We start from the raw sequence: 20,281 nt of genomic DNA, 5'->3' as shown, positions 1-20,281 counted from the left end.
CCTTTGACTTCTCTGTGACCTGGGCAGCTGGCTCTGCTGCCCCGGGTCAAACTGGTCTCACGAGCTCCCCTTCCTCCGGCCACCTGTGATTAGTATCAGGGCTTGACCCGTCATAAAACCCTTTCATTCTACACGAGTCCCCGGCTAATCTCTTTCACACCTGACTGTTCCTGCTTTACGACTTGTTTCCCAAAACAGGAGATGCTCATGTTTATTGGGGGGCCTATTGATATCCGATGTGGGATCTGAACCTTACTGTGTAAATCATTGTGGGCTGGCCGAACTGGAATGTGGGATGGTCATCATGACTCTGCTTTTTCGTTTGTAATGTATACTTGTGATGGCCGTATCATAAAACCTAGGAATGTATGCTTGAGGCAGGAAAAAGCGTATTTAAGATGAAGTCCGTTTCTATGATTTGCAGCAGTCTCCTGAGAACATACACGCTGTTGTACTTCTAGGATACCTGTAATTGGTCTGCAGCCAATAAATGAATCTTTGACTTCACCCAGAAGACTCTGTGTTTCTGTAGGTCCGGAACAGGGAAGAACCCAGAAGTCATAGGGTGTGAGCCCCTGCACCGCTGGGACTAAAATACCCAGTACTTCACTTCCCTGAGTGTAAGGAACCGACGCATCACCTTCCCTGCGGACATTTTGTTTGCTTTGCATGATGGATCTAAGGTACTTTTGAGAAACGTGTCGCATTTACAATTTGCTTTGAATTGACCTATTTCTACATTCTGAAAGTCATATTTTTATTACTGTATTGTGGATTTTTGTCATTTGGTCTTGTTTTGGTTTGGATAAAGTTTACTTATTTTTCCAGACTGGTGTGATGTCCATTTGTAGTGTTTTCACTGTATTACTGTATGTGTTCACAAATGCTTTACACACCGCCTCTGATATAAGCCTGTCTGCTCATGCCAAGCTACCAAGGGGGTGAGCAGGGGTTATTTTAGGAGTGTATCCCCCTTTCCATGACTAGAAGAAAAGGTCCCCATTTGGACAAAGGTACCACCTCTTCCAACTAGAGACCCCCATTTCTAACAGCACCCATGTATATTGAGTATATATTGAGTGCAAACTACGTTGTGGCGCAAGTATGGTAAACTTTTTACTATACACTTACTCTCCTTACTACTCTAAGCATACTGGGCCCTTTACGATAAGACAATCGGAAGCATTTCCATTTACCACAGAGGCAATGATCCTCCGATTAATTTTTGTCCGCCGATATGATGGTAGAAATTAGGGTAGCCAAATTGCCACGTCTTCTGTCTAATGAGGACAATTAATTGACAGCCAACTCACAAATTTGAGATCAGGTTTAGGTACACCATTCTTTAAACCATACTGTAATAATGTAGAATAGCAACTGGAAGACCCAACCTCCTGAAGAAGTTAAATCGGGCAAGAATTATGCAAACCAGAAGCTCTGCAAGAGCAACACAGAACAAAAGAAGGATTATTTGATGTTCTTAAAGAGCTCACTGATTCTCCCTACAACACACTGAACACATTTGCAAAATAGCACAGTTTAAATGGAAGAACCAACAAGACAACAAGACTCAAACAGGTATTAGATTTATTTGGATATTGAATTAAAGATCCAAAATGTATAGCTATTAATAGTCTTTTGAGAATTCAAGATAAGAATATCACAGTTTGCATTAAAGCACGAAACATTTAGGCAAGGCTTTATCAGATGGTTATTATCAGAATCAGATTACAGATTCCTACTACCATAAAGCCAGATAGGTAGATTGTTTGTCTAGCAGCTAAAATCCTACAAGGAAGGGGACAGGTGTCAGATTTAAAGTCCGTTAAGATAGAGATTATTAGCATAAACAAAGAAATAAAAGAAATGAAACATGAAAAAGGTTCGACAAAGAAAGTTTCAGTCCATCAGCTACTGACTGTAGCAGCAGCAAGGCTGTCCAAAGTAGGGGAAGAAGAAAAAAAACAATGGCGTTGCTTCTCCTTTGATGTTTCTTCTTTTATAAAGTCTCTAGCAATTTCCAGTGATGTAGAAACACCCCACAACTGAAAGACTATTGTATGCTCAAATTGCATATAATGTCACCTAGGACACTGGCAACAGTGAGATGCTTTCCCATACTGGTCATGAGAAACCAGATTTGAGAGTCCACATAGGCCTAATATCAATGAAAAAGAAAAACAAAGTATCCATCTATAGCAACAGCTGAAATCCTGTTCCCATAGGAATATTTCACTATGAACATTGAAGAAATATTTAGGAAAGTTGATATATATATATCTGTACAGAACAAATAAAGCAACATTTCACTAGTTGTAAATGGTCAATTGTATTAGGTCAGCAGAAAGGTCAGCATTAGAGAAAAAGCCTCTAGGTTAGAATCAAACTTTTTAAATGAAAGAAACTCTAAATCATATCAAATATAGTTGTAATAAAAATCAATTAAAATAGGGAATATATAGAACTTTCACCAAAGATTATTACATGGAAATAGCTAAACTCAGAAATGCACTACTACCACCGTTTTTTAAATCATTGTATTAGTGAATAATTTTCTCAGTTCATACTACAAAATTCTTTTTTCACTTTTCATCAACTATGGAATATCTAGTATTACTTTGCAAAATGTCAAGATTGTACCTAATTTCTACACATTTTTGCACCAACTTTTCTAAACGATACATTCTAGCAAAAAGCATTAGAAACACTAGGCCATTTTATTAACATCACGTTTTCTTTTGTGAACTTTAATAAACATCACTTTGTAAGAAATGCTTATTAGTGCGACTCATTTATATATATTAGTATTGCTTTAGTGTGTATGTTTTCGTCATCCTGCATTTTAAAGCACACTTTTACGTTGCTTCTACTAAACTTGTCTAATTTTCATGTGTCACTGTGTCTAACATGTGCAAAGTGCATGTTCAGCTTTTTTGCGTCTTTTATCAGTACATGTGTCTGCATTATGATTTTTTAAATCGTCCTTTGTCCACTACAATTAATGTATACTTCATGTCACACTCTGTGTAAATTGTTCTTAATCCAGGATTTAGTGCCATGACAGCAATATATTCTAGTATAGGAAGTTCCAATTATCTTCATTTCAACACACTGCTGACAGTATCAACTTAAGTTATTTAGTACATTACCATATCCCTGCATTGAATTCTGCAAATACATGCAGAAACGGCTCACTGTTTCATATACAATGTAAAAAGCACTCATTCATATCTCTTTAAAGTTGCTGTCACATAAGCGTTTGGAAGAGGTTGAGGTCATGGCCGAGATAAACATTCAGTTGGAAAACATCACTCCACCAGCAGCAGGCACTACCACAGACAGCCATTAGTTGAGGCAGGTCATGAAACCACTATCATCACAAAGTCAAACACAACCAAGACATTGATTGTCCTGCAGTGCCCACTGCTTATGATGTTTAGCCATGGGAACAGTACGCGAGCCTGGGCCAAGTCTGTGGATTTGATAAAAAAGTTACATACACAGAAGCAGTGGCCCTGTACCCTGAAGAGCATTGGTCGCCGTGTAGGTGAAAGTGTAAGAGCTTTACAGACGCATGCTGTGTCATAAAGCTGTAGATGCAGAGAATGCAGAAGGGAATGCAGAGCACAGAGCAGGCAGTCGACAGCATGGCCAAAGGGCCCCTTAAACATGCCCATGTAGGGCAGTAGAATGTACAAAATGTTGGTGAGTGAGTTGACTAACGTCTGCCACACTGCATCCTCAGTAGATGCGCAGACTGAAGAGATGGCGATCTTATTAGGGGCAGCACAGACCTAGCAAGGGGTTTATTGCAGGTTTCAGCTGCTGCTGGACAATTCACAGCAGTCACAGGAAGCATTTGTGACTGTAGTGGCACTCTTATGGTTTGACACCCTGTGATGACCTTTAACTACCATCATTTTAATTGACTTTGGTGTTTTATTTCATCCTAGCCTGGATGCACGATGTCCTGCATACGCCTTCTTTCTCTTTTTGATTTCTTCTCGTAGTTTTGAAGTGGGAGCTGTCACAGTAGAACAGCCTTGCCAAGAACAGAATGTGTGGGATGTGAATTTGAAAGCATGAGAGAGAGAGGTGTTGAATGTACTTTTTGGTCTTGAAGTGCAGTGTTATTAGCAGTGGTGCACAAATGTGCACTGTGTTGTACATTGAGAGATCAGTTGTGTGATGCTATAGGCAGTGGTGCACAAATGTGCATTGTGTTGTACATTGTATTATGAAGTTCTTACTATTGGCTTTGACATGGCCTCATGTCATCTTGAATTCTGACTCTGCCTTGCTTGAGCTTTGCAGCGCGCACAGGCAGGCAGGCCCCCAGAGTGTTTGAAGTTACTTGGGTTAATCACGTTCAAGGTTTGTTTTGTGAGAGATTGTTTAATGTACCCTGGAAGGCTTTTGTAAGCTTCATCAAGATAAAGGCTGGAACATGTGAGAATGTAGAGGGAATGTGGGAACTCATTCTTGCCATGGAATGCTTGCCTGGAAACTGGCCAGTTCCAGTGAGTTTCCTTGGTGCAGAAAGGAAGACTCTCAAACCTTCTAGTGTGTTTTGAGACAATAAGGCTGAGGGTTGTTGACAGCCATCTTGGGAGTTCAGTTGAGTCCTGATCATGAGTCCATTGCCTGGCTGTTATGGGCTCCTCCAGCTTGAGTTGGAAAGGATGTTGAGTAAACGATCAGGTGAGGTGATTTGTTTCTGACTAGTGCCATTGTGATGCATGGTTGCAGTGACTGTTGTCATTTAAGGTGTTTTTTTTTGTGATGTGTAAGTGACTCAGATTGCACATCCAAAGTAATCATTTAATGTATTTAGTGTTTATATATATATCTTTTAATCTCTTGCAGAGCATCCAGTAATAGTTTGCTTGAGTTTTATCTCATATTATTTGCTGTTTGTATTTCATATTATTATCCATGCATTTAACAGTTGCATTTACCAAGTTTGTTATTATTGCTTGCATATAAATATATATCTCTATATACATTTGAATGTGGTTCATTTGACATCTGGGAAAGCCTTTCTGTTAGAGAGCATTGCATAAATAAAACTCCAAGCCTTATTCTAAAAAGAGAGTCTTTGCTTTTTGTAAACTGAAACCCTGTTCTAGGTGTTGTTTTGTTTTATGTCTCCTGTTTCGCCGTGTTTGAGCCACCGTGTGGGAGTGGAATTTGTGGAACTCTGTATTATCTGAAAGGCAAAGCAAGACATTTGGCATCACGAACAGGATTCACGAAAACTGCAATTTTAAAAGGGGAAGATGCTCTCTAAAATGCCCATGTTTTCAGTTATAGATTCCCAGATGCCAACTGAGTTATTTGAGTGGGAGATTGCCTCTAATGCATGTTTAAAATATGAGGGGCAAGCACAGATATTTAAATGTGTATACGAGTTTTCTCCTAAAGAGGGAAAACAACTTGGTATTTCAGACAGAAATAGTAGTGTCATTTTGAAAGCACTGCTCAGCATGTTTCAAAAATGTGAACAGTTGGAAAAATAACGTAATGAGCTGCAAAGGGAGTTAGTTGAAGCTAAAGAAAAGTCAGACCTTTTAACTTCTGAAAATAAATAATTGAAAAGAGAGATGGGAATGTACCAAGCACCGAAGCCGTTTATTGCGCCAGGCTGTTTAGATAGCCAGAGTGATTCATTTGTGAAAAATGTGGATGCAGGGAAGCTGCAGGTTAATTTGCAGTGTTCACAGGAGGTTTTAATTAATTCTTTTGAGGGCATTCCTTATCCAGAAATGAACGTTATCTTGGTTGAATTTGAAGCTTCTGAAGTAACGTTGAATCGAGAAAATGTAAACGTGCAGGAAGAAAAACAAACCAGCCTGTTAGAATTAGCAATCTTTGGTGGCAGTTATAAATCAAAGCGGTACAAACGGGGGTGAATGTTTTGCCATTGTGCAACATTCCGTCCATCATCTTGTGTGTTTGGCAGTTATAAATCAGACATGTCAGTGAATGACAAACCTTGCTTTACATGGAGAGACGCTATTTTGAATAAAGAAATGACAGAAAATTTGATTTTTAAACTTGACTCTGAGTTTAGATTTGATGAGGAGCAGCAATGTGCTTTTGAATCTGCAAAAGAGATTATGCAAGGTGTTTTAAATGTGTGGCCAATACAGAAAGGAGACATTGAATTACATGTGACAGTTTAGGGGCAGTGTGCCACTGTGAGTATGTGCGAAAAACAAGGAAACAAGTAAGCTTTTAGACTTTTGGACTGAAACATTTTCAATTGCTGGAGAATGTTTTGCTTGCATTGGGGCAGACACAGGGCAGACACAGTTGTGTGTGTGTTTTTGTGCTCTGATAGATACCGGGCAAACACAACTGATTTTGAGTTGTGCTCTGATAGATACCGGACAGACACAGTTAATTTTGACTTGTGCTCTGATAGATACAGGGCACATACAGTTGCTTTGGAGTTGTGTGTGACAGACACAGGGCGGATACAGGTACTTTTGTGTATTTGCTCGCTGACAGACACTGGGCAGATGACAATAAGGCATAATGGGATTTTGAGAAATTTCTCAAATGTAATGGCTGATGCTTTTCCATGAGTTATACAGAACAGGTAATGCACAAGTAGCAAATGTGATCAAATGGTACATACAGACAGAAACTGCAGTTTTACATGAACAGTTGTTGCAGGTCCAATAGAAGGTCCAGGGGTGGTGTTTGAGGTGCCTGAGACACAAGATTCCCCTGTGAAGTGGCACATTGTACTGCAGAGCGCAGCTACTGTATATCATGTAGATATTCATGGTCCTATACATTCACTAGACAGAACCTTTAATTCCCTTACAGATGAAAAAGCTAAAATCTTGGAGACAGAGGTGGTGACACACGACTCTGATTTGGTGGGCATGATTAATTGCGAGCACCTAGGAGATAAAGACCATACAAACAGGTGGGCAGAGAATGAAGGTATGCATATTGCCCTAGACTTACTTAGAACTGTGATTCCTATCTGTTAGTATGCACAGCACAGACCAGTCCCACAGATGGTGAGGGGCCAGTTGAAGAAAGGAAAATTACCAGAGCAGATAGGGCAGAGGGCAGATGAATTGCCTTGGGCTCATGCCAAATGATCAAGGGTGCACTTATTCAGCAGTGTGTGGAGAGATGGTCAGGAAGGGGACTACCCAAGCCCTTCTTACTGAGCAAGGAGAAGGAGAGTTTTACTCCAATACCAAGAATTGAGAGACCATAGTGTGGGTAGAATTCTCAGATAATTCCCCAGAGCCAGCAGAGAACCATGCAGACAGGAATGATAATATTGTGCCATCAGACCCAAAACAGAAAAAGAACATGCGCTTTTTGAAAAATATTTTTTGCAAGAAGAGTGATGCTTGTTTTTTTTCCAGATCATACTGTGACATGTTGGTGTACCTGATGTCCCTGTCATGCGTGTGGGTGCCTTTGTCTGAGTGGGTCCCTACCAATCCGGGAGTGATCACCAGAGAATAAAAACCTACATTGTTGCTGAAATCCTTTGGCTGAACAAACCAGACAAGCTAACCAAGCCAGTGATAATAGACTGATGTTATGAACATGAAGTAAAATGTTTCAGAATTTCAAAGAAAGAGAGTGTTGACTTTTCGCACAGGAGGATATTTTCATTCAATCTGGAAAGTTACCGGAAATGCTGTTCAGTTTGACAAAAACATATATATATATTGTGGAATAAAAATTGCAGAAGATGCATTTCAGTTTGAAGATGATGATGTCTAAGTTCCTTTATTTTTAAGCACCAAATATATAAGTTTGTCTGCTTTGATAGTAAAAGTTCCAGAATTAGCCATTTGTGACATTAGGAGCATTAATGAGTTCATATACTTGATTCTATTTGTGCATTTATTTTGTGAACCCATCATACATTTATTCTTGTTGCTGAGTATTCAGATATGATGAGCTATTTTACATGCTTTGTAATGATTGTTACATGCTTTTATGATTTGACTGTTTTAATGTGTGCTTCATTTATATTTGTGCTTTCAGTTAAGCACATACGTTTATAATGTCACTGTTTTAACATGTGCTTCAATTATATTTGTGCTTTCAGTTAAGAAGTTCATGTTTTGAGATATGTATGTTATGATAGTCAAAGGTCATGAGGTGGACTGTTGTGCTAGAGGCACTCTTATGGTCTGACACCCTGTGATAACCTTTGACTACCATCATTTTTATTGACTTTGGTGTTTTATTTTATCCCAGCCTGAATGTACGACGTCCTGCATATGCCTTGTTTCTCCTTTTGATTTCTTCTCGTAGTTTTGAAGTGGGAGCTGTCACAGTAGAACAGCCTTGCGAAGAAAAGAATGTGTGGGATGTGCATTTGAAAGCATGAGAGAGAGAGAGGTGTAGAATGTACTTTTTGGTCTCGAAGTGTAATGTTATGAGCAGTGGTGCATAAATGTGCACTGTTTTGTACATTGAGAGATCAAGTGTGTGATGCTATAAGCAGTGGTGCACAAATGTGCCTCGTATTGTACATTGGCAAGTATTATGAAGTTCTTACTATTGGCTTTGACATGGCCTCATGTCAACCTGAATTCGGACTATGCCTTGCCTGAGCTTTTCTGCGCGCACAGACAGGCCCCCAGAGTGTTTGCAAGTTGCTTGGGTTAATCACGTTCAAGGTTTGCTTTGTGAGAGATTGTTTAATGTACCCTAGAAGGCTTTCATAAGGTTCGTCAAGATAAAGGCTGGACCATGTGAGAATGTAGAGGGAACGTGGAAACTCCTTCTTGATGTGGAATGCTTGCCTGGAAGCTGGCCAGTTCCAATAAGTTTCCTTGGCGCAGAGGGGAAGACTCTCGAACCTTCTAGTGTGGTTTGAGACTATAAAGCTAAGGGTTGTTGACAGTCAGCTTGGGAGTTCAGTTGTGGTGTAGACGTACTGCCACAACAATCTGGATTTGAGTCCTGACACGAGTCCATTGCCTGGCTGTTACGGACTCCACCAGCTTGAGTTTGCAAGGATGTCGAGTGAACGATCAGGTGAGGTGATTTGTTTCTGACTAGTGCCATTGTGATGCGTGGTTCCAGTGGCTGTGGTCATTTGAGGTGTTTTCTTTGTGATGTGTGAGTGACTCAGAGTGCACATCCAAAGTAATTGTTTGATGTATTTAGTGTACATATACCTTTTTGATGTCTTGCAGGACGACCAGTAATAGTTGCTTGAGTTTTCTCTCATATTATTTGCTGCTTGTATTTCATATTATTATCCATGCATTTAACAGTAGCATTTACCAAGTGTGTTATTATTGCTTGCAGATACATAGGTATCTTTATATACATTTGAATGTGGTTCCCTTGACATCTGGGAAAGCCTTTCTGTTAGAGAGCATTGCATAAATAAAACCCCAAGCCTTAATCTAAAAAGAGAGTCTTTGCATTTTGTATAGTGAAACCATTTTCTAGGTGTTGTTGTGTTTTATGTCTCCTGTTTTGCCGTGTTTTAGCCACCGTGTGGGAGTGGAATTTGTGGAATTCTGTATTATCTGAAAGGCGAAGCATGACAGTGACCTACATCCCACCGATACCAGCAGTTAGCCTTAAAGAATCAGCAGTGTGCCACCATGCACATGCTAAAACATCAGGTGCTTACGTAGGAATGCGGGGAAGGACCTGGGGGAATTAACTAAGAGGCATTTATGAAAAATGTCCCATGCCAGCAATATTGTTGTGGTTTATTTTACTATTCTCACATGGTTACATTAGGAGATGTTCGCGTTAGTTATTGTGAAGCCTTCGTCAGTACATCTCCAGTTGGCATGATATTACAAATTATGCATAAAATAAAGTGTTAACACAGATGATTTACAATTAATGGCGGTGTCAATTACAAGTACAGTGCTGGTCCCTTTACTATTGTCTTGATGAGGCCTTAGAATTGAATGGAGGGCGAAAAGCCTCGACACATTTGGAACAAATTGATAAATGAAGGAAATCAAAAAACTTGACTGCTGAAAGAGTAGAGTAGGTGGAATTATATTTTATTTTTTCCTTGCACAAGACATCTTCCTTTTTCAGTTAACATACACTAAATTGATGTGTGTTTGTTAACTGAAAGTCAAGAAGGGACTTGTATGCAAGTAAAGATGATGTATTTCATGTTCAGTCATACCAACTGTGATCTAAAAGCTAAATAAAAATATATAGGATCATACTCTACATATGTAAATATTGTTGGCATTCTGGACCATGTAAACGTTTAGTGGAATGAAATGTAAAGTGAATAACAGAGGCAATTACTAGTTCTAGACAGCGCCAGACTAATCCTGAAACCTCTCAAATGTATAGATGTAGTCCTAGAGAAAATTAATTACAACCTATATCCCTTTTTCTGGGTGAGGCCAATTGCAAGCAGGGGTTCACTCTCAAATAAACTGTCAGGCATCTGGAGGCTGAAGAAGGCTACACTGTTCGAAAAATGATACCCAAGTCCTATAGTTTCACTAAATGCTGTATACCTGATTTACAAAAGTGTTGCTGTGAGGTGATGTGACTTACTGTTACAGTGCACTGTGGTTACCCCTGAATCCTAAGAGAAGTTCAGAAGTACTCCCGGTTTACTCCTGATAAGTAGAAGTAAGCCTGGGGTGCTAGTTACAAGGGTAAGTCGCAGCAAAAGCTTTGTGAATTGTGCCCTACATGCTTAATGAAAATTCTGCCGACCAGTTTTAAGCCATGTGATGGTGCTGGTGTAAATAAAATTATGCAATTATAGAGAATTTTATAACTAGGCATATAGGTCTGTATGAACAAAAAATGTCATTATGCAGAACTTTATAATTGCCACAATTTTTTAGATCTTTATCTCGCTCGTGTTCGCCAGAACATTTAGGAAAATCCTTTTCATTTTTAAGCATTTCCAGTTGATGAGTAACACCATCATTGTGCCGTTCAGGACCGAGATAAACTTCACACCACTCAGTGCAGTCTGTGTAATACGGCCCAATGATTCCACAGCAATGTGATTGTTGCCTTGGTTACTCATGGCCTTAAGGATAAAATGTAAGGATTTCTTATTTCTGGATAATGTATTTTTGAGCAAATGTGTAATAATAACAAAGTGTTTTATATACCACTTCATCCGTTTCTAAGCGCTGTTAGCATATATTCCTATTATCGATTTTAATGTCAGGCACCTTCACTATGTAGCTAGGCAGAGGAGTCAACCCTTATGTCCAGGCAGCGAGCTGCGCTGATCTCCCAGCAAAAATACAAGAGGAACTCATTCCTTAAAAAAATATATAGACACATTTAATCATTCATCTTTTTAAAAAAACAGTGGCAGAATTCCTCTTTAAAAAGGAAACATTCCTCTTAAAAATAGCAGAGGAGCCAAGCCACTAAAGAGGAAGAAACGTGCTTAAAAAAAGAACTATTTTCCTTAAAAATAGTCTTTTTTAAAAAGGCCGGCGCAATGCCTCTTAAAATAGCGGGGGCATACCTCTTGTCCATTTAAGGTCCAAATTATACTCCTCGCGCAAAGCAGTACCTTTTGGGGAGCCCATATCAGCTTTGAGAGTGCAGCGCCTTCTTTCAAAGCTGAGTGAAGGCGCTGGCTGTGTGTGTGGCTCCTGGGTGCCTTGATGTATCTGTGTGGGTCTGTGTGTCTGTGAGGCAAGGGGCAGCAACAGACAAGTCCGAGAACTCTTCTAACTCACCCCCAGGAGGGCAGTTCAGGGACTCCTGCTGCTGTGTGTGTAACGTAAGAGGCACTCGTGCAGACTTACGCAGCGAAGCGGAAGGCTGGCAGCGGCCGGTGGCAGCTGACGCTGAGGGAGTATTGTCATAAATGACGGCGGGTGTGCAGTGCAATGGGCTTACGATGCCGAAGCTCTTCTTGCAGTGATTGGAGGTTATGAGGCAGTGTTGATGCTTCTTACGGTGCTTCTCATTCTCTTCAAAGGTTATCCGTGCTTCAAAAGCCGCACAAGAGTGGTAGACTGAACTTTAAGTATACGAATTGTACGTACTCTTCAGTGGCATTGAGCTCACACCCTCGAATGGTCTTCTGTAGTTTTGTTTCCTGTAGAATTCTATTTCCTGCTTATAAAAAGCAGGTCTCGGTCAGTATCAGCAAAGTGGTGGGTGCATTGTTGAAAGTCGAAGAGTTGGAGGCAGTAACAGGTTTAGATCATCGCATGCCGACGGTGTCCCAAATATTCGCGCGTGTACTAGGCTATCTATACTACTTAGCAAAAATGTCGCTAAAAGTCCAAGCTAGACAAATAGTTAAGGGAATGCAGAAAATGCTGCAGAAGTAATGGGAAACCTTTTTTTATCATGAAACTGTTTTTAACCGACAGTCTTTTATCCCTGATCATAGATGAGTGGGAGTAATGCAGGGACTGAAGCAGCAGCGTTTGCCGAACAACATAAATCCCAGCGTATTATCTATCCAGAAGTGGCATCTCCCTCGGCCAATCAGAATTTGTACCGTGGTATCCAATGGGAGCAAGCTGCTGAGCCCGTCCTGCCGGGAATAGCTCGCGGTTCATCGCTGCAGGCTGGGATCTGTTCACACAGCGTGTAAGGAGTAGAAAGGGGAGGGGCGAGGCTGGATCTAGCGCTCAAGCATCCCTCGGATCTGGGCGGCCGCTGAGCAACACCCGGTGCACAAAGCGCGTGCCCCCTACCCGTCTCACCGCGTGCAAGCGCCTGCTGCACTCACACTCAAGGGAGGCAACGATTAAAAGGGAGCACCACGGAAAGTGCACAAGAATCTGCAGAAGTGTCCTCTGACGTGTCCTACCGGCCAGCCGAAGTCATGAATGTCAACGATGCCAAGGAATACCTGGCCAGGAGAGAGATCCCCCAGCTGTTTGAGGTAAGCGTGAATGTAGGTTTGTGCCACCTGTGAGTGACAGTCCCCGAGATGCGACAGCGAAAGCAATGCGATCAGAAGGATGTGCTGTGGAATGCTGAGGAGTTACCTGCAGCGCTGTCATTGTAGTAGCCTATGCAAACCCCAATTGTGCAGGTGCAGATTGTGACTGGTACATCGGGTTTTGGACATTTACTCAACTGCTAAGTTGAATATTTCAGTTGCATCAAGCAGCGTGGTATGCTGAGTAATTGTGCATTTTTCGGCTCAGTTGTGGATTTTTTTGACCAGTACAAATTCAGTTCTTTTTTTCTGAGTGGCACACGTGGGCCTGTGTAAATAAAACAAACAGATGTTTACAGTGAGTCCTTTGGATCATTTTTGGAACTGATGCACGGGAACATCCTCACACTCTGAGAGCACACACATGCCTGTTATTCATCGTTCTTCTTGCACAAGAAAGAATTTGATAATGCAGATTTCAAAAAATGTATTTATTCACACCACCAGCTTCCCGAACTTTCTTTTCAGTTCTTTACATGTTAAATCACACTGGAAGAAAGCATATCTGCGGTCTAAGAAAGCGAGTCTTGCAAAAGTACCGTACACCATCTCCTAGCCAACAAGCACCCCTTATCTACGCAGCATCACTGTAACATGCATGTCCATGAATAACAAATGTAAACGGCATTCACGGCTTGTTCCTCAATAGCCAGGCAGTTAGAGGGTTAGCGCGTTGAAGCGAGGGAGGTCGGGGTGGTATCATTACCACCGTGAACAGGCAGGCGCGTCTGTCCTGCCGCGGCACGGGAGGTTTGCTCGTCCCGTAACACCGTATGCATTGGTGAAGACTGAGGCACTGCGAGAACACGAGCTCATCTTCCAGTTCTCACGTGCTGCACCTGTTCGCTGGAGTGATTTGGGGATGACGTCGCACCGCGCACGCAAGGATGAGGCTACAGGTTCAGGCTGGGAGTGGATCTCTGCCTCTCCACAGGTGTGGCGCGCGCAGCCGCCAACGGCTACACAGAGAAGTAAAAGCCCACACCTGGCCCGCATCGGTATTGCTATCCGCCAATTAGCGAGAATAAGCGGTTACGTGGTGGCCGCGAGGGCCTCGGTCTTCGCAACCGAGCTGGGCGATGACCGTTCGTCTCTAAGGAGCGGAAAGCAGTTGAACACTTAACCTGTGTTCGGAATTCCAAGTGCTATAGTTTTTTGTAGCCTAACGCGGTGCGCCGCTTTTCGGAACTGAGGCTGCTATAGATTGTATTCAAGTCCTCGTTACCGGCTGCTGCTCCAAACGTTGCCCGTGCATCTGGAACGGAAGGACGCGAGATGAGAACGGGGAGTACCCTTTAAGAAAAGTTATTTAATGCATCAATCGGGAATCTTTCAATAAACCACAATGTCATCATACACCATCAAGTGTATTTGTAATGCACATGCTCAGCGAGAAGGTTAGTTGGTGCTAATTACAAGCCTGTGCTACTCAATTTACCGGAGCTGAGCGATTGATACGGTTAAGAGGATGCTTGGATTCAAACCTGCGACTGTGGAGCCAAGCACTGATGGGTAGAATTGTCCCAGGAGTTAGGAATGGCAACACACGTTCCTTTCAGACAAAAAAGATAAAATAAATCCGATTAGGTAACAACAAATATAGCCGAAAAGGGAAAAAAATGATAGTTTTAAACACAGGAGCCAAAAGAGACGCGCGCGTTCTCTTTATTAACCGTACCCCAAAACCCGCAAACCGAAGATGCAATGGAAAAAGCACACCAGGCACCAGCTCTGCATGTAAGTTCACATAAAATCTTTCCTTTCAAGCTGACCCCTACAAAACCTTTTTCAGAGAACTGCGCCTAATCCTGTGCTGGAAAAATGCTTTCGCTGCCAGGGAAAGTTGCCCACACTCAGATTAGAAAACCCAGTCTTTTTCTTAATGAAGTGTCCTTATAATAGTCATCCATGCTTCCCTTGATTAATATGTGACGCAGTTTAATGATAAATATGGATTTTCAAAAGGAACTCGCTTGGGATGTGGAGTTAGGGTTGAACCAGCATGCCTTACCATCTGTATAGGCAGACGTGCTCTGTAAATTCCAATTTGCACCGGATCAGTTGCTTTTTCTGAGGAATTGGAAAGCTTACTTCCGGACACAGCCATGCACAATTATAGGATTCAAAGCTTACTTCATGATCCAAGACACATGAATGCAGACTCCTCCTTGGTGAATCCATTATCACGCCGTGGACTGATTTCAACACTTGCTTTAGTTTTTCTTCTCATTCCCTATTGAAAATATCTGCATTTGAACCCAATGTCTCAGCTAAGTTAAAATGCACAATGTGCCTTGAACTTTAACCACTTGGGGGTGGTTCCAGATTACTGTGAGTTTGGGAAAATCTAGATACAAGTAAAGTTATATTTACCCATTGGGTCTGTGTTATGCCTAGCAATGCTTGTTTAGGTGGGGCGAATGTTCTGTATGTTGTCATAGTGTTCTGATGTCAGGGGGTTCTGTTAAAGGACAGTTGGGACCTCGAAGAAGTCTTTGGACAATCCTATTATTCTAATAGGGTACAACAGTCTGCACAAGGAATCTGCTGAAGAGGAGATTGAAAAGTGTTGGAGTGACAGCCGTAGAGCCTGAAATATGGACTTTTAAAAAGTATGAGAAGTGCAAAGTGTAGTAAAGGATGAGTCTGCAAAGGAATAGGGATTGAAAGAGCTGCCACAAATATGTTTCAGGAGAGAGACAAAGTATTATCCATTGTTGCAGTCGCAAAAACAAACTGGAAAATTTGAAAGGGAAAAGAGATTGGGGTGGGCATTATAGAGAATCTAGAGTGTTCGTAAAATTGAGTATTTAGAAAAATGTGCAGAATTATTGAAAATGCAAAAGAAAATAGACAAATGCTCCATTTCTTTGGTAATACGGTAAAACGTTACCTATCAGGATTCCATTTGTGCATTTCTCTCAATTTGTATTTTCACCTTGCGCTTCCCATTGATGAGCCATGGTGGCCAGGTGGTATTGTGTTTGTCAGAGAAGAGAAGGTAAGACTTTCATGTATTTTTTTTATGAAGATGAACTCAGGAGTCGGGAGTGGCCTGTGTGGGTAAGAGCGGTGAGGCGGGGTGATGGGGAGCTCCACAGACGACAATGAGGGAACTTTTGTCGTAGTCTGCATAGTCCCCACACCCCCCGCCCCACCCCACCCCACTGTTCATACACGCACTAGCCGCTCCTGGATGAGCTATGTTTAGAGGTGTGAAATAGGACTGAATTGTTTGATTACTACTAGGTAGCTTTAAGTTTATCACGAAATGACAAAAATAGCTCTTTTTCCTCAAACGTTCATTTTACAGTTAAGCTCTTGATAATTATTGGGGAAGTTGAGGATGCCTTCCCTGCTTTGAGAGCAGACAAAACATGAATTCAAAAGTCAAATATCTTGATAACAGAAGAGTAGGCATGCTAAGAAGATAGCATGAGAAGATGCCCACACATTTTCAAGCTTGCAATGGTCAGGCAGCAGAAAACTGATAATACTCACCTACCCTCTAAGAGATCAATGGTATAGTTTGGACACAGTGGCGGCTGCCTGGGAAAGAGGGTGGTGAGCAGGGGTGGGGGAGAAAAATACATTTAATAAACTTTCCTTCAGCCGCCACCTCTCCTTCGTTCTCATTCTGCACTTCAGCAGGAACGGAGCACCCAGGTTCCCCAACTCTCCCAGCCAATCATGATGCTGCATAAACAGCTTCGTGATTGGTCTGAGCAGCCTGTTTGGTTGTATAGGTGGTACCTGGAACCCTGGGCATGTTATCCATCGGGCTGTGCAACACAGCCAGGTGGAGAACGTGCTCTGTGTGTTTGGCTGTTTGGCTGGCCCAAGAGTGCCGGCGAAACAGTCATGCGTACATAGGGAGTGCAAACCACTCCTCACTCTGGCGAGCTCAGCCCCGCCCGCCCCAGAGTCCTGCAAGAAAAAATAATAATAATGTTTTGTTATTGTCATCTTATTTTAATTTTTTGCACTGCTCAAAGAGCAGTGGGGTGACGCTCCTCTGCCCGAGCGGAGGAGCCGCCACTATTTGGCCGAAAGAGTAATTTATTTTGAAGACTAGTCTGTGTTTACGCTCCTCGTTAAATTTCCATTAGAAATCATAGAAACAACAGTCGATCATATGCTGTATTGTACTGCATTGTTTCGATGACTTGTCCAGTGCCAACAGCGTTGCCTGAACCAAGGCACAGTACTAAAATAGCTTGGAAGAGAAGTGAACAATGTCACATTAAGGGATGCTTGGAAGCAAATATCAAGTGGTGGGTGGAAGTGGATCCGTTAGCCATGACAGAGAAGTTTCTGTAACCTTTGTAGACCATGTGCATATCAAGGTGATCAGCTTCTGAGGTCATCAGGATGCTAGCCTACATAGACAAGAATGGCTGGATTTCGGACTCTGTAGGGAAGAATCAAAAATATGTGAACAATCTTTAAAGCAATAAATAGGACTGTTTTTGCCTTCAAGTGCAGAGAAAACTGAAAAGAGAGCTGCAAGTTATCTAGAATAAGTACATGTGCACTTAGTTTAGGACTGTCTGCACTTATGTCACATTGAAGATAAAGAGGGTTTAATAGAAGTTATTCATGTAGTCAGCTTGAGCAGAAATTCCTATAATCGTCGCAAAACATAATGAGGAAATACCTTGATAGGAACAATGCAGTTTAGTGATCTTGTATACAAGAAACAAATGGCAATGCAAAAAATGAGTATTCTTTAAGGTTGCTATAGAGTGAAGCTTGAATGATAGAGGCATTTTACTGTCTCAGATTGGGTTGAGCAGGGAAGCTTGGGTCCATAATATGTGGCCAGAGATCACCGGGCAAGAGTTCAAGCACAAATGATTGTTGACTCAATGATTAATAAATTAAGTTTGAGTAAATCCGAATTCGCTCAGAAGTGGATTGCTCATAGAGGGAAAATTAATTCTGAAGGAACCAAATAACTTAAACAGAGGAAAGGTGTCCTGTACAAAACACCTATTCAGTCATTTAATTATAAAATATAGTATTTATTCCCATATAAGGGTACCATTTAAATAGGTTACTAGAGAATACCTCAATCAAATATTGAGTCAGGCAACATAGCAATTTATGGAATGGTAACAATAATATCATGAATAAAATATATTCAACATTTTCATATGACACTTGCATTACAAACCTATAAACAAAATTTCATGAAGACATCTGACTGTTAATTTCCAACTAAGGGAAATCAAGTATATTCACACCCCTTCCTTTTTCCTACATCCCACTAACAGGTAAACGCATATGAGCTTAATCTCGATTGTGTACAACCATATATAATCATTCTTTATCAATGAAAACCATTTGCCAGTCTGCCGTTCAACGTAGCTTTCAAAGGTCATTTTTATTTCACCAATTTTCCTTCTTTTAGTTTTTAGTGTTTTCTTTGGTAAATATATGGTAAGTGTATTAATTTCAATCTATTCCTCACTTTAGTCATATCACTCTCTTAACCCTGTTGTGTTACCTTTAGGTACTTTGGTACATATATCACTTTTGTGTCTGAAGCAATACAGTGACCTATGTCAAAAATGAGATGGTTAATATGAGGCCACTAGTAAAAGTTTGAAACCCTTGATGGCAAGGGAAGAACAACACCACGAGATTAAGTGAGACCGATAATAAAATTGTGGAATGGATTTAGCATCTCTTCGTTTAGCATACATCTAACAAAGGACAAGACAACACATTTAATGGATTCGAGTCTGTTTCTCAAAATATGAGAGTATGTACGTTACTCAGGAGTGGTCTGTGATAAGCAGTGAAAAACAAAAAACCATTTAAAATTGTGGCGCCAAAGCAAATAATTCCCATTTCTATTAGGCAGTTGTCCACTGGGAGAACAGGGTGGAGTAACTTCTTCATGTTGGATGGAAACCCACTTGAGGATGAGCAAAGTGGCCCTGTCTTTCCACAGACATCTGATCTGTTTTGTTGCTTTACACTAGAGGAACTTAGTGTTGAAATATAATTGCCTTCATAACTCAGTTAAACCAATGAGTCTTTAACCCCAAATGAGTAGAGTGCAGTACACATTTGTAGCTGCATGCTTGGCCCCTTTTCATCTCTCAGAAGAAAATTCCTTGCCTGAACTTTTCAGTGGACTTGAGCCATTTTGGTCAACCTTTCAGGATACTGTAGTGTGCATCCCCCATCAATTATTTTTCTAAGCATCTTAAGTCTTGTCAGTTATCATTTGTGTTTTCTCGTTTTCCTTTGACTTGCCATAAGCTTTCGTGATTTTGAACACCTATATCTCACTTTTTTTCATTTATTTCCTTAGCTGGTTGAAGTGTATGGTTTATGTAAATTTTGGAAAGAGACATTGTTCTCCGTAAACTAGTAAACATTAAACCAATGTGCTTTGAATCAATTTTATTGTCTTTGTATGTTACTATAGAATAGTGGTATCCACAGGATGTTTAAATCGGGTCCTATCTCCTTGTTTACTGTGACTAAATGTTGAATAAATAAACACATATATCATGTGGCTGCTGTGGATGTCAGATCAAAGATGAGCTTATTAGGAGCGGAGTAAGTATTTGTTTGATTTCATGTGCATGTAGCGGTGCTTGTGAAAATCTCACATCGTCATGCAAATATACTGACGTGGCTGCAATATGCCATTATTTAGTTTTGCAGAAACCGTAAAATCAAAAATTCATAAATATGTTGGGTATTTTCCAATATGACTTGGAATAAGAAGGCATTTTGTTTATCCCTGGTGTGTACATACTATCTTGCGTCCTTTCTAGTTGCCTAGTATTGCGTTTGTATTAAGGGAGTTTGTATTGAAGCTTTTGACTTTAGTCTTTTCTTTAGAAATGGTGTTAGTCCCATGTGGGTATTGGATTAAAGGAGGAATTCAGCCCAGTCCAGACAAACAGGGCTGCATACCCCCCTGTAGTGTGTCTGTAGGCAGGGAAAAAGGCCTGGGAATAATTAAAACATATAGCAAAGGGAGCTTGGAGATTGGAAAAAATCTTCAAAAGACACTAGAACATTTTACTAAGCGATAATTACATTACCAAAGCTGTGGGACCAAAACAACAAGGATAGACTGGTAAGAAGTCACTCCATGGCCCACCGATTGGATAATTGGTTGGACAAGCAAAACAAATGATTTGTAAAATGAAACTGCTGCAAGGTATGCAGGATAGGGAAGAAAATCAAAACAGTCAGTGACTCATGAGGGAGACAAATACGCATTGAACATAAGATCACTCGCAACACCCAATATGTAGTATACGTTGTTGAATGTGTATGTGAACTAAAATATATTGAAAGCACAATTTGTCCCTTGAG

The 20,281-nt window shown here is 41.0% G+C and overlaps 1 protein-coding gene across 2 annotated transcripts in view; it reads left to right on the top strand.

Annotated features, from left to right (window-relative positions):
- Nucleotides 1-12,532: 12,532 nt before the first annotated feature.
- AK5 (adenylate kinase 5) overlaps nt 12,533-20,281 on the top strand; it is a 2,642,541-nt gene continuing 2,634,792 nt past the window's right edge. For both annotated transcript variants that reach the window (XM_085602038.1, XM_085602039.1), the window contains exon 1: nt 12,533-12,874. In XM_085602038.1, the coding sequence (XP_085458164.1) occupies nt 12,815-12,874 (60 nt within the window). In that variant the 5' untranslated portion in view covers nt 12,533-12,814. The remainder of the gene's footprint in view (nt 12,875-20,281) is intronic.

This window comes from Triturus cristatus, chromosome 4_2 (genome assembly GCF_964204655.1).
Source record: "Triturus cristatus chromosome 4_2, aTriCri1.1, whole genome shotgun sequence".
In the NCBI taxonomy this organism is placed as follows: domain Eukaryota; kingdom Metazoa; phylum Chordata; class Amphibia; order Caudata; family Salamandridae; genus Triturus; species Triturus cristatus.
The sequence above is the reverse complement of the archived record's forward strand: the minus strand, read 5'-3'. Positions and strand labels throughout refer to the sequence as shown.